Consider the following 14,690-nt stretch of genomic DNA (forward strand, 5'->3'; position numbering starts at 1 on the left):
CTTAACAGTACAAGATCAGCTGGCAGTGTCACACGTTTTTTTTCTTTTTTAACAAAAGATTCTAGGGAGAAACCATCATACAATGACTGAGAATACAAGTGTCCAATGCAATACATGGCCATCGTAAATCTGAAGACACTGAACTAATGGCCGTTTACCTGGAGCATGCTATCCCTGGCTTCCAGGTAATCCTGCTGGCTGCTGATCTCCTTCCTTTGGATCTCCAGCTGCATGTGAAGCTGCTGAACCTCCTCACTCTTGTTCTCCAGCTCCTCTCTGAACTGCTCCAGCTGCTCTTCCAAATTACAGATCTGAGGCGTCAGGTAAACATGACAAGCACTTTAGATGAGACAGCACGAGACTCTGAAGAATAGGCTGGAAATAGAACGACTCTGATTATCTCTGTTTTACTTGTTTACTACTATTTTTGTGTTCCTGTAAAGAAACATAAGATGCACACCTTGATCAAAGGATAATTATTGTTTTGCTCTTTTTTACTCTGTGTTACTGTTTTGCAGGACAAAGAAGCATGTTTACATCCACATCATGTGTAGCTGGAGGGCTAGTGAAAAACACAGATGTAATGTGTGCATGACTCCAAACTACAGAGTTACTGCAACAGACAACATTTCATTTCTATGTTGATTTTTATCAAATTTAAATATTGTAAATTAGAAAAAATGTTTGGTTTGGAGTCAGCATGCATTACTCTTTTCATCAAGGCTCAAACCTCAAACCACAAAGAGAGCAGCACACTACCTCCTTCTCTTTCCTCTCCAGAGCTTCTCTCTCTGTCTGTAACTGAGACTCCAGTGTGGACTGTTTTGCTTCTGTGATGGACGCATGCTGCTTCTTTTGCTCAACCTGTGACACACACAACAACAACACACACAAAAGAAACTACTTAGCACAGCAGTTAATTACAACATGAACAGAAAGGCGTGAAGGAGCAAACACGTGCGATCAAACACAGTTTTTCCTGGATGCAAGCTACTAATGCACATTTCCCAGCAGCAAAAGATGAAATATACACCTTCAGTGCTGACAAATGTGGCAGAGATTTCCTGCACTACTCTTTTGTTCACTATCCACAGCCCTCCACATGCACTGGGGGGCAATCTTGACAGTTGCTAGCCATAACTCAGTGTCATCACCAACAGCAAACTGCCGGAGCTGCTGGAGTAGACCCACCCACACATTGTTCTCCCTCTCTGTGTGTCCCACCCTCCTCCTCTAGCTGTCACCTCATCTACATCCTCTCTCACACACACACACTCTCTGCCATGCTCCACAGCCATTGTTCAGACTGCCTTTTCTCTCTCGCCGTCTCTGACTCGGTCTCCTGCACATCCTTCGTCTCCCTCCACCCCCTCCCCTACCCCTCCTAACCTTCTCCAGGGACTCAGCGCTGGCCAGCAGGGCCTGCTCCAGCTCGCGGATGCGGCTCTCCAGCTTGTCAATCTCTTCGTCGCGCTCCCCCAACTCACGACGCAGCTGCTCCGAGCTGAGCAGCAGTTCACTGCACCAATCCGCCTTCTCCTTCAGCTGCGAGGTCAGCTGGTCCACCTGGTAGTGATTGAGAGGGAGAAGAGAAAGGAGGGAGAGCGGGAGAATGATAGAGGGAGGGAGGGAGAGAGTGAGAGAGAGAGAGAAAGAGAGAGAGAGAGAGAGAGAGGATCGTTTAATGAGACTTGTTCACAGACACCACTCGCTACAGCATAGCTGGTACATGTACGGCTAGCTGGGAGGTCAGCTGATCCACCTGAGAAAGGAGGGGGCTGAGAGTAAAAAGAGGTGCAGGGACAGAGGGGAGAGAGAGAGAGTTTTCATTCAGGGTGACACAAACCACAGAGCAGTACATGAACCAGGAGGACCGCTGGCAAGGAACTGATCCATCTGTGAGACAGGAAAACATCAGCAGATCGATGAAGAGGAGGAAGAAGGCTCCACAGGAGGGAGGTTTGTTTAGGATTACCTCTGAACTGGGATCAATATCTATATTTAGATGGTAAAATGTTCTCCCTGCTTGATTAAACAAGAAAATGATGTTGCTTCATAAAAGACTCTCTGACTTTTATGTATCTTCTTAATTTAAAAAAGACACATTTTTAAGGTTGTCAAGTCAGGCTGCTAATCAGAACAAAATGCCACTATAGTAGTAAGGCAGATGAAATACACCCCCTCACCAGATGCCCTTCATTAAATATTAATATGACTAGAGTGTAGTGTGGACTCTCCACGAGAGTACTTCAGCACTGTATGGTCTATGTACTTTTGTTTACGTTTTACTAAACCAGAATGTCCCCTGTGGTCAACTTATGGGTGAGTATATAGTCGATGGGTAGATACATTCATGTCAGCCATTTACCTCCAAAACATTTATAATGCAGCAAATAAATAAAGTTAAAGGCTTAGTTTTAGTCAATCTTTTGACTTACTCAGATTAAGATTAGTCTAACAATATACTTTGTGCAGCCTAACAGAAAAATAAGAAAGGCCATTCAAAGCATCCAAAAAGTGTGTTTGGTTTAACTGTATCAAAAGACACTCCTCATTATGGAGGATAACTTCTTGTGTAAAGGGGGACACAAAAGGAACAGCGTAAGAAAGGTTTTGAAAGTGGGATTCTTTCAAATGATGACATATACAGCAGACAGGGATCAGTGAGAAAATATGAGAGAGAGATGGACAGGTCATTAATTGCTACAGGGCTGGGCAGGATTTCTAAAATGCACTAAGCGGTCTCTGGGGGAGACTTGAATCTACATGTAGCTAGAAGCAATACCTTTAGGGTTACTCCATCCACCTGTAATAGCCACAGGAGAAAGAAGGCAGAGGCATAAAGGATCACAGGATGGAGAGTTCAAGGGCAAGAGGGAGGAAGAAAAAGCACTTATTGGTAAAAATGTGGCAGGAGTCTCTGAAAATCATTGAAATAAAAGGGTTATCTTTAGGGTATTAACCTGTGTGAGATGAATGTATAAGCTACACAATACAACCACAAAGAAGCCACAGAACCAACAGCAAACCACAATCAAGTGCAAATCAAATCATCCACAAATGCTATTATTCAAATCTTTATCTGATTTTGGAGGAAATTAACTACTTACTCTGATCTTTATTCTACTGTAGTTAGACAAGTCAAAGACCAACATGCAGCAGAGGCAAATTAACGATGTTCCAGTTACAAAGACTATAAAGAAAGGACTGAGAACATTACGACACCACTGACCATTTAACTTATGTTTACTGAGGGTCCAATACTCTCAATATTACTAACAACATGGCCTCACAATAAACAGGGTGTGACGCTTTACTGGCAATTGACTTTGTGGTGTGCGAGAATTAGGTCGACTGATTTGAGGACATGATTAGCACTTCAGATGTGCTGGACTAGGATGACAACAGAGTTATCAACATTTCTACATCTCTTCTTGCCCATTGCAAACTGGAGGCTAGATTGTGAGTGGATGGAAAATGACTGTCGATGACAAAATCCAAACAGTAATAAACACACATTAATGCTAAAACTGACAATGATTGCTGCTGTGACTGCTGTGAAAAGTTTAGACTTTTTTATATTACTTTCAAATACTCTACAAGGTTTCCGTTTGTAATAAGATAAAATTTGGAAAATGTGACCATCAAAATTCAGCCGTCAATTCAGGATGGGCCCAGATGGCATATGTTATACCGAAGTGACTTTCAATTGTTGTGGTAATCCTGTATTACAGTATTACAATCCTGTATTAGACTAGCAACCATATCTGTGGAAACTAATGGAGACTCTAATGTGAAATGCTCGTCTGTGAAACAAATATCAAAACAGCATTAATGAATTATTTTGGCCACTTGGGGGCAGTGGAACAGGGTGTAAACACAACCTGGACTTCTTATAACCTTAAAAAGTTGATCCAGTGAAAAAGTTAGCAAAATGATATTCACACATGCAGCAGATCGTCTTTAGCATTCATCTGGAATTTTAATATCTGACTCTTCAGCTGCTGAAATGATCCTCCATGTTCACTGGCTAGTTGTTAACTTTGTCTGTCTGCCGTTTGTTCCTGAGCTGGAAGTGTAAAGCAGGTTTACTTTAGTATTTCAGCTGAAAACAGTGGCTGGAAACAAGGCTGTTGAGAGCAGTGAGAGTGAACCAAAAGAGTAAAGTTGTGGGCTGTGAAACCAAAACAGATAGCTGAATGGACTCGCTGCACAGCAGACGTTTTGACTTGTCACAGCACAAAAACGGAGGTGAACTTAACAACACTAGCAACAGCTCAGTTTCATTAAGTGTCCTAGTAACAGTGAGCCAGCACACACAACAGCAGGACCTCCTCTGAGTGGAATGCAACAATTATTAAGATACCTGCAAGTTTCCTGCTATGACATGTCAAAACATCTGCCGGGCAACCAATCCATTACCGAAACACTCTGAAAAGCTGAGGGGGACCACAGAGTGAAAGACAACTTACAGTAAAATCATTTGATTTTAGCCTGAAAACTGATTGCAGTTTGTGGTGAACAAACCAGAAACTCAAACCAGTCATGACGTGATTCTGCACCATAGCAGTGATAAACTTAAGCAAATCATATGGAGACCAAACTCTCACTGTATTGTATATGTGGTGATCATGCAAACAAAACCCTCTATTACACAACTAACAAACATGAATCCCTCTCTCATTCCTTTGTCTCTATCACTGGTATCGTTTTCAAGCCAGCACAGGTAATTCTACCACCTCTATTGTTCTGCTGTGTGACTCTCAGCTCAGTGTTCATAGCCACAACATGGATATGTTCAGAAAATAAGCATCTCTGCTAACACCAGGTCCTCTGGCAGAGAACTGAGTTTTCTTGCGTTACCTCTAGATTTCTTTGCTCAGACCCAGTCTGCAGCTTCTGTGGGTTCTTCAGCTGTTGTTCCAGTTTTTGGATCTCCTGCTGGAAGAAATCTCTCTCATGCTCCCGGTCCACAGCTTGTTCCTGAACACCAAGATAAAGAAACAGACAAGTAATTAAATTACAGGCTTGCCTTATTAGCAAAGACATACTGATTTCAGCTGTTGGGAAACAGGTGAAACAAGGTCATAACAATGCTGATAGTCCATTAAACCACTGAGTCTCTGCTTATGTAAGCTCAACTGCTTGATTCCTCTGATTTAGATGATCACAGAAAATATTTACAGGATCGCATTAATCCAATTATGGCTTTTCATGCCTTGGTAAACATACATGCGGCACAATTAGGTGTCAAACATTTTACCACACACTACAGAAAAGTAAGAGTATACCTATAATAAATGACTGGACAAATAATTTAATTTTATATTTTTTTGACTAGCAAAACTCTTGCTGATTTTCTGCCTTTATGCTGATCATTTCATCTTCAGTAAGAACTTGTTTAAGAATATATTTATGCTCTAAGGCTACCCAAAAAGAAAAATTTTGTCACTGATATGAGTACATATATATACATATATACAACATTGAGGAAAACATTAGAGGTCATTTTCTTTGTCACTTACATCGAGGAACTTCCTGTTCTTCTCCAGCTGTTTCTCCAGAGCTTGGACCTGCTGCTCGAGGTCTCCATGCTCTGTCCTCTGAGCTTGCTCCAACTCGATCACCCTGTTGACCTGCTCCTCCAGCTCCGCTTCCAGGAGTTTCACCTGCTTCAGGAGGTCAGCATTCTCCTTCTCCGCCTGACGCTGCACCTCCACCTTCTCTTTCATCAGCTTCTCTGTCTCCTCAAGCAGGTCTACAGAATGCAATGGAGCGACAAGGAGAAGTTAGGGATCACTTACTTTCAACTAAAGGTGGTTAATATAAGTTAATTATTCATTCAGATTTGATTTCTGTGACGAACAGGATGCTGAGATGAAGCTACTGAAGAGTCTGAAGTCTGTGAGCCGTGTGATTAGATCTAATACAGATTTAGCTTTTACCATGTTGGAAATGTTGCAGTTTTACATTTTATGGTCTCTTTGACAGCTACACCTGGCAAATTTCAGACTCTTCCAACATCTCAGTCAACTTCCCAACATAATGTCCCGCTACCAAACATGATTCCCCATCACGATGCCTCTTTGCCTTTCCACGACCACCAGTGAACAACCCACACCGGTTTACCCAGGATCAAACCCCGCAGGATTAGTGCAAAAGTAATAGGGTGAGACAGTGCAGATGACAGAACATACATGTGGACAGCCCAGACAGTGCAATATCCATGCCCAATAAGCATTTACAGGCAGGGGGGAGGGACTTCCTGAACGGCCAATCATCTCACTCACTCACTCACTCACTCAAAGAATTGCTGAAAGAGCAACACCTACGGGTTTAAAATATATATAAGAAGATGCCTCAATTCAGAGTGCAGATGATTGACAATTAGGAAATAATGATTACATGTCAGTTTCTGAATATAATTTTCATTTCATCATGCTAAAATGAGTACACTGACTCCAAGACATTAATAGTGACAAACCAGGACAAAAATCAGTGAAAATGAAAAGCTGAAGCAAAAGGTTAGTGATTTGAAGTGAGTTTGTGAGCCCATAGCAAGCAAGCTCCAAGCTTTGTTGGTGAGTTGCTGAACTGGGGGTTAGAGAGAGCTCCACTCTACAGTAGACAATTATAAGAACATATAGTAGATATGACTGAGCCATGCTCGAAGTGGACACACCTGCTTCAGGTGCTGCAACCATTGCAGCTTCAACTAGGCCTACAGGAGAATAAGAAAGCACAGAAATGTAACATGCTCTTGTTTTGTTTTTTTTTGTCATGAACAGGAAAATTTAGAAAAAGAAAAGAGTGAGGACAGAATCTTAGTGCTTTTTTTGTCGGTTTCACTGTAGAGGGCTAAGGCTGTAGAAAATATGCTGTGAAAGGAAAAGGTTTCTAAAAAAGCCTGTTTGGTTAATGCCCTTTGATACTCACCATTATATCACAGAATGTACAAATGGGATACCTTTTTGATAACACAGGGGGTTATAATACAAAATTAGCACAATTGTAGAGTTGTAAAACATTTTTAAAATGTTTTTTGACCCTTGATCTCAATTCCTAATGCTGGCAATGCAGCCCAATTACTGTATGGCTCATATATTTTTGATGCCATTTTCATTAGGCAACACAAGAACTACAAAAGAAATCAATATCAGACCTGTAGACCTTTAAATCAGAGCTGTAACCCTTTCCCAGAAACCAGTATAGATGCAGGTACTGTGACAACAACTGCTGTATGACATGCAGCTGACACTGACTCTGGGTTAATAATTCACACAAATTAACCTGTCCCAAGTAATTAAAGAAGCAATTTATGTTTTATTTTAGGAGAGGTGACTTTCTTTTTAACACAACCATGCCAAAGAAACTTGAAACTCAAGCCTTGACAAAAGATGATGACACAGATTTCCAGAAGGCGATAAATTACAACCTACACTGTTCAGATCATGTTGAATAAATTACTAATATTTTTCGTTCTGCTGTTAGGATAACTCCCTGTGAGCGGGCTATTAAAAATCTATGTATTTTGTCTTTCTTCTGTGAATTCTGAAATACGTACGGAGCTCGCGGGGACCAGCGTGCTCCCTCATGGCGTCTTGTTGCCGTGAGAGCAGCTCCCGCTCCTCCTGCATCTGAAGCCTCTCCTGTTCCAACTCGTGCAGCCGGCTACCCGTCACCTGCATAGCAAAATTTTCAATGACATATATGTTGTCATTGAAAAGATAAAAGGACGTTCTGTATTTTCCTTATTGTAAAACTATACTAGAATAAAGAAAAATACAAAATATCCTCAGTCTTATCCTTTATGTGTTGGAACATATACTTAATGACACCTGAATATAACAACAGATCAAGTCATTGTTCTTAAGTCACTACTTACCTGCGCCAGGGGCAAAATAAAAAAAAAAGAAATCTGCCTTCATACATTGTCAGGTCATATGCTGTGTCATAAAAGGCAATTATTTTTCCTCTCTGCAGCTGGAATGCCTCACCTGCAGCTCTTGCTCGAGGCTCAGCTGGAGCTCTTCCTTCTGACGCAACTGCTCCTCCAATGCAGCCCGTTCACCCGTGTAGCCATCAATCAGACCTGAAAGTAGAAAAGCCATGAGAAGGGCAGTTATAAAGAAATAGAATAGAAATAGACATTTCCAGTTAATTTTTGCATTTTTATCACCCTCCAATTCTTGCAATGACTCAACAGAAAAATTAAAGAGGAATTACTTTAAGTCTGAGTCTAGCTTCACACACACAAATACACACGCACAAATGGCAGCCATCCAGATGAACGGGCACTCAACGGTGGGATAAATAAAAAATCCAAGGTTACTGACAACACAACAGCTTAGATACAGACAAGCTGAGACACACAAACCCAAATGCACAGGCGAACATAAGTGAACATGTCTGACCCATTTTGCTTGACATGAAGCACAAGAATGAGCTGTAAACACAATGAAATGCTTCATCATTACTGTACTCCTCAGCAAGCATGATGTGCCAGGATGGTATTTAGTTCATAGATACAGAAAAGAGGGTTTGCACACGCCAACAGACCGATGAGAAACCATTTATTCATTTACTGGAGAAGGTATGAGATCAGTTCTGAGACACTTTCTGACTTGATCCTCGCTTGTGGTTCATATGTAACTCGTGTCATAGCGCAGGTGATATTTACCTTCAGTTTTAAATAGAAAGGCAGAAGGTAAATGTCACCTGTGGTGTCAGGAGATAACTATCATCACAGTCACCTAAGCAGGATCTAAAACTGTGTGAAAAGTTTGCCTAAGGAGGGATCCCTACAAGACTCACAGCAATCAGAGGCACATGATCACTGGCTTAAAAAAACTGTCCACTGACTTCACAGAGCTCACTTGGGAATCTATAATCACATTTACTCTCCAATGCAACGATTTCAAATATTCACATTGTCTGACTTCGCCCTTTCCCTTAATGAAGCATAACAAAAGCAGACATCCTGTTTAGTGTTCTAATTGACATGTAATATGTTCCATCAGTCAGTGAAGAAGTTCTTTTGTTTTTCTTTCTTTTTAATCAGGTTAAGCTTGTCTCTTGGGTTCATTCAAAACCAGTTTTAATAGGCCACACCTTGAGCTTTTACCTGTCACATAATAGCAGGAGAATTATTTTTTCACTTCACTGACATAGATGCCCACAAGACACGGGCTTGGCAGATATCAAACGTTTCCTTTGAAGAATGCCACAAAACCACATTGGCATGGTTTCTCCGTAACTTATTTACATGAAATGTCATGCTAACAGTTGTATAGTGTTGTATTTATTCTCTGTTAGAACTGCAATTATTAGTCTTTTAACGATTTATTTAAACAACATCTCTGCAAACTATTTCGACAACCAACTAATAGTTTCCCTGAAAATAAACAGTCTCTAGTTTCAGTTTTTAAAATGTGAGGATTTGCTGCTTTAATTTGACAAAAAAAAAAAAAAAAAAAAAAAAAATCACTGGACTGAATGTCAGGCAAAATCAAAGTTAAAGATATCACTGCAGGCTCTGAGAAACTGTGAATGGCATTTTGTTAAAATGTTTTTGTAGAGTAAATGATTAATTGAGACATTAATTTGCAGATTAATAAATGATGAAAAGTCAGTTGCAGCCCTGTGCCCTATAATGTCGTTCTTTCTTTTATTTTCTACAGCTTGCCACATGATCTCTCTTCGATGGTCAATTCTATAAAACTATAAAGCTGTTTTACGATGGCAAATATTTGCTGTTCTTCAGCACCGAGTACAGAAAACAAACATTACAACTAGATAATACTCAAGTAAAAGACAATATAAGATTAGAAAACACTATAAACTCACCATTGTTCATTGAAAAGACAAAACCAGAAAGAAAGAAAGAAAGAAAGAAAGAAATGACTGCACAGAGTCAGCCCAGTCCACTGGGTTTGGTGTGTGAGAGAGTGGAAGTGGTTGTAACAGTTGACCCTCGAGGACCAGCTGTCTCTGACAAGGATGGGGACATCAAGGAAACAGGACCCTCTCAACAATATTTTGTCACAGCCCTTAAACTGTTGTCAAAAAAAGGCCACCGACTTCCTGACGTATCAAGGTTAATAGACTCTAATTTGTTCTCTCACAAATACCACATCACCTCCACACACAAACCTGCATGACGTAGTTGTCACACAGTCAGTGAGACGCTCAAACAGTCTGACAAACAGAAATTACCATTTGTCAACTTCTCACCACAGATGGTCACACTCTCTTTTCCGCTCCCTTTCGAACAGCTGATCCCATAGCTCCTCGTAACACCCCCCTCCCCCAGACACATGCACACATGCATTTTCACTTCAGTGCCTTATGCTCTGTTTTCTGTAATCATTCTGACACATACTGTCACATCATAATTAGAGTCCATGGAGAAAATTCATTCACTTCCCATAAAGACGCTGCCCTGAAGAAGATGGCTTTTAGACGATGCAAACAGTGAGTTACATAAAAATTAACTCACTCACATTTAAATCAAACTAGTTTCATACTAATCCTGAACAGTTTTTAGTGCTGAAAAAGATGTTATCCGAAAAAATAAATAAATAAATAAATAAACTAACCCTCAGCCCGGTGGAGTTCGAGAGCCAGCTGCTCACGTGCCCGTGCCTCCTCCAACAACCTCTCCTGCAGCTCCTCCTGCCTTTGCAGCAGCTCGTTTATCTCCTGGTTGTGGCGGAAAGACTCCCGCATCAACTCAGTCTGGGTCACCCGGGCATGTTCAAGCTGAGGGGAGAAGAGGAAAGAGATACTGTCACACAGACAGAAGAGTTACATTCAAAAAGCTCAGAAGAAGAGACATTAAAAATAAATTGTTTGCCCTAAAGGGGCACTCCTCTGACTTTACACATTATGATCAGTTTACCCGTCATGTGGAAACCTACCCAGCCAGGGAAAACAGCTGTATAACTTTTGCAGCCGACACATCATCACAGTTACTTTCAGCAGAAATCCAGTGTTACAAATGATAGATAATATGCTGTTTAATGAAAGTGGTCATTTAGCTTTCAAGGAGGATCTAATGAAAGACATTAGCAGCGTTAGGATCAAGTACTTTTGCTTGTTCAGTATTTCAAATCTCGGGGTGAAAAAAAAAAACAAAACATATTTAACATATAAGAGAAGATGGTTACAATGTCATAATGTCAGGGGTGACACTGAGGTATACAGCTGCACTCTCCATTGTGAACCATCACAGGACATGAGAGGAGGTAAAAGGGACTCTCCTTTATTTGCAGGTCTGGGAAAATACTGGGGCATAATGTAATTTTTTCACTTTTAGCTGAAGCATTTACTGACAATAGATCTTATCATTGTAATACAAATACAATACAAATACAAATGCCTGCTGTTCATGTTAATGATGCAGAGCAAGTTATAATTGAAATCTAACAAAATTAGTTTTAGTGACATATTTATAGTGACATATTTTGTCATTGGAGGGAACTCACTCCAACGAAATTTGTTCTCTGCATTTAACCCACCCAAGTGACGTGCACACACACAGCAAACCCGGGGCAGTGGGCGACCGCGTGCAGCGCCCGGGGAGCAGTGGGGGTTAGGTACCTTGCTCAAGGGTACCTCAGCCATGGACACTGGTACGGGGAATCGAACCAGCGATCCACCGGTTACGGGTCCGACACCCTAACCGCTGATCCACGACTGTTATTTAGGTTTTGGCTTTCTGCATATAAAAAGTTAAGTCTCATGTAATATATAACAGTAGACCCCAGTTCATGGCTTTTAATGTCCATCTGATTGTTTCACACATTATTTTTTTTACACATTACACATTGTTTTACACCTATTTTACACCTTATGCACTGAATCCAGAAATATTCTGTTCTGATGTCACAATACTGAGTTCATCTGGAAACAGATTTTATTTGCTTAAAGATAAAACTGACTAGACCGTTGTCATATACTTTGTTCAGTTGTGTAGTCCAAACTCAGAGGAATCTGTAAAGTAGTGGTGTGTTTTACTTGGTCGCCTGTCACTATCACTTCTGGAAGTCAGAGAGAGTCACACAGTGAGAAAAGAAGTCAGGGGCGGCTAAATGTAATGTGAGTCCATCTTTACATTACCTGCTCGTGAACATTTTCATTGATGATGGTGGTTGTTGAAGACATATCTTTACATCCTTTGTTTTATTTTATTGAGAGACCTCTAGCATCTAAACTAAACTAAACGCTGTGCATTTAATATATGAGGCAGATTAAAGTTCAGTTCAATATCAGTATGTTTCAGGTGAAAGATTTAGAACTGGAAAGCCGAGCGACAACCAAGTATGGCATTTTGCCGTGACTTGATAAATTAATACTAGAAATTGTTTGACAACACAGCTCATAACTGCGCTGGTATTGCACAACTAGTACAAAAGTCATTAACAAAATGAGTTTATGTGCAGTTGTAACAGAAATGCACTGAGGTAATTACTTCACATTTGTATTATGACCTTCTGGTCAAGTGGCTAAAGGCCTATTTTCCTTGTGACACAGCTATGAAATGATCATAATGCAATAACGCTCACATTCATCCCACGCTTACTTTGCACATATTTCCATATCTCACTGAGCAAAGGTCTTATTGTAACACTATGGGCTTCAGGAAGTGGAAACGTGACCCTGCCACAAGTCACATAATCTTTCACCTACCGTCTCAAAAGCAGCACAGATAGAGCTGCTGTGTTCCTACATCTGCATGTGTAGACCTGAACTAAATAAAACATTTAAATTGTATCTATAAAATATTAACCAACAGCCCAGTTCTCAACAGCAAATATAGACACTGTTTGAAATATACCGTCCAACACAGTTTGGGTTACCCAGTGTAAACTTACTGTATAAGGAGGAGTGGGCAGGGAGATTTTAGAAATGACCTTAAGAAGGTGACCATTAGTCCTGTGATTGACATGCGAGATTTGAGTCTGCACCACCACAGAATTTTTCTCATTCAAGGTGCTGCAAAGTGGGAAAGGTCGGGGAAGGGGTACACGAGATTCCACCTCGTACACATCCTGGTCCTCCCCCTCCATCCATGCCGTGCTCTGCATGCTTGAATTCCAGTACGATCGGTAAGAATCCATGGTATTGGACGGACTGATGAGGACAGAACTTTCAGCCTTGGTTGGATACGTCGAAGCTGCTTTTCTTGACTCATCAAAAGAGGTTTCCATTTGCCATGATCCGTCAGGCTGAGCAGAGCAACCGCAAATGAGAACGAGAAAGTCCAGGGAGGAATGAAGAGGAGAGCAGCGATGTGGATCGCTCCAAGCAACAGTTTCTATGCATTTGCCGCACACACAGGAAGAGTAAACAACATTTAGGGAGGGTGACATTCACGTCATCTCAATCACATTCAGCCTGGTGGAGGTAGAACAAGTTCCAGGTAAATACCGAGAGAGAAAATCATTCGGCAGGCAGGCAAAGGTGTGAATTATTAAGGTCCTACCAAACGTTGTCATCCTCTGTAGCAGGTGAAAGCCACATCTCGGTCTGGCAGGTTAAAGAGCATTCCTGAACATGACCACAGGAGGTATGTAAACGCAAAGGCAAGCATTTCTTCCCTTCACGTCCTCTTTGAAGACCTCTAGTCCCGCTCTCTCTCTTTCTCTTCGTTCTCTGCAACCTTCTTTCTTCACAGTGAAACCATAACATGCCGCTCGGTGAAGCTCACACCCCCACGTTCTGCTCCGGCTTGCTCTCTGCTCTCCCTCTCTCTCTGGAGATTCATTAACAATACTATGTGGCCGTAGCAACCCCGACCTGCAGGGAAGCCTGACAGGGGCCCCTTTTAATTGTTTAGTCCAAGCAATAGTCAGCTGAGGGTGAAATGACAGCGCTCGGATCTCAAGTCAAGTCTCACTCTTTCCTCTTTACTTCCTCCTGGGACTGCTGTCATTCGCTCTCCACGCATGCTCCCATGCTCATACCACAGTGTTACTCACAGAAGCCGGATCTCTCTCCTGTCAGGCAAGGTCTACTTACCCCAGGCAAAGTACCATTACTCTCATACACTATGCAAAAAAAAAAAAAAAAAAAAAAAAAAAAATTAAATCCCAGACTTCTATGCCAGTTTTCACCCCACAAAATGACAAAATGAGAGGATTTTTCTTCCACTTCCTACACTGATCGCAAACAGCACAATACTGTTCAGCTGAAGTGGGAAGGAGGAAGGTGTGGCTTCAGTCTTTAGAGCCAGAGGGCCAGGTAGCTTTGCAAATAGATCATATGCTCATCCCACACACACAAATAACCCATAGACAATACACACCCTACCCGTGAAAAGTTGTGTAACTGGTTTCCCTCCCTACGTAGCCGCACAAAAAAAAAGCAATTAAGGCGTTCGGACGTGCCGCCTCCTGGTCCCACCTACCGTCTCTGTTTGGCATGTCAACCGGCATACCCACTGCACATGAACAATTTCCACGTCTCACTGAGCCGTCTCACAGGCAGATAAAGGGAGTGAGCAATCTGTGAGCAAACACCTTCCACAGGCAAATAATTTACAGCAGCAGTTCAACAAAGACACTTAACATTCCTGACTGGCTTGTTACATCAATCTCTGCTCAGGACGCTTCACAGGCAGCAAGACACGATGATCCAGCACCACTCCAGACAAGACTAATGTATATCAGATCAATAGTAGCAGGAGA

General features: G+C 41.5%; 1 protein-coding gene across 6 annotated transcripts in view; it reads right to left on the reverse strand.

The window, feature by feature from the left end:
* Window positions 1-14,690, reverse strand: part of akap9 (A kinase (PRKA) anchor protein 9) — a 59,994-nt gene that overhangs the window by 11,624 nt on the left and 33,680 nt on the right. For 5 of the 6 annotated variants that reach the window (XM_046417485.1, XM_046417483.1, XM_046417486.1 and 2 more), the window contains 9 exons: window positions 10,599-10,761; window positions 7,998-8,092; window positions 7,565-7,682; window positions 6,683-6,721; window positions 5,526-5,758; window positions 4,864-4,983; window positions 1,390-1,566; window positions 760-864; window positions 159-311 (listed from right to left, as the gene is read on the reverse strand). In XM_046417485.1, the coding sequence (XP_046273441.1) occupies window positions 159-311; window positions 760-864; window positions 1,390-1,566; window positions 4,864-4,983; window positions 5,526-5,758; window positions 6,683-6,721; window positions 7,565-7,682; window positions 7,998-8,092; window positions 10,599-10,761 (1,203 nt within the window). The remainder of the gene's footprint in view (window positions 1-158; window positions 312-759; window positions 865-1,389; window positions 1,567-4,863; window positions 4,984-5,525; window positions 5,759-6,682; window positions 6,722-7,564; window positions 7,683-7,997; window positions 8,093-10,598; window positions 10,762-14,690) is intronic. The other variant, XM_046417484.1, reaches the window with a different exon arrangement.

This window comes from Scatophagus argus, chromosome 17 (genome assembly GCF_020382885.2).
Source record: "Scatophagus argus isolate fScaArg1 chromosome 17, fScaArg1.pri, whole genome shotgun sequence".
Classification (NCBI taxonomy): Eukaryota; Metazoa; Chordata; class Actinopteri; family Scatophagidae; genus Scatophagus; species Scatophagus argus.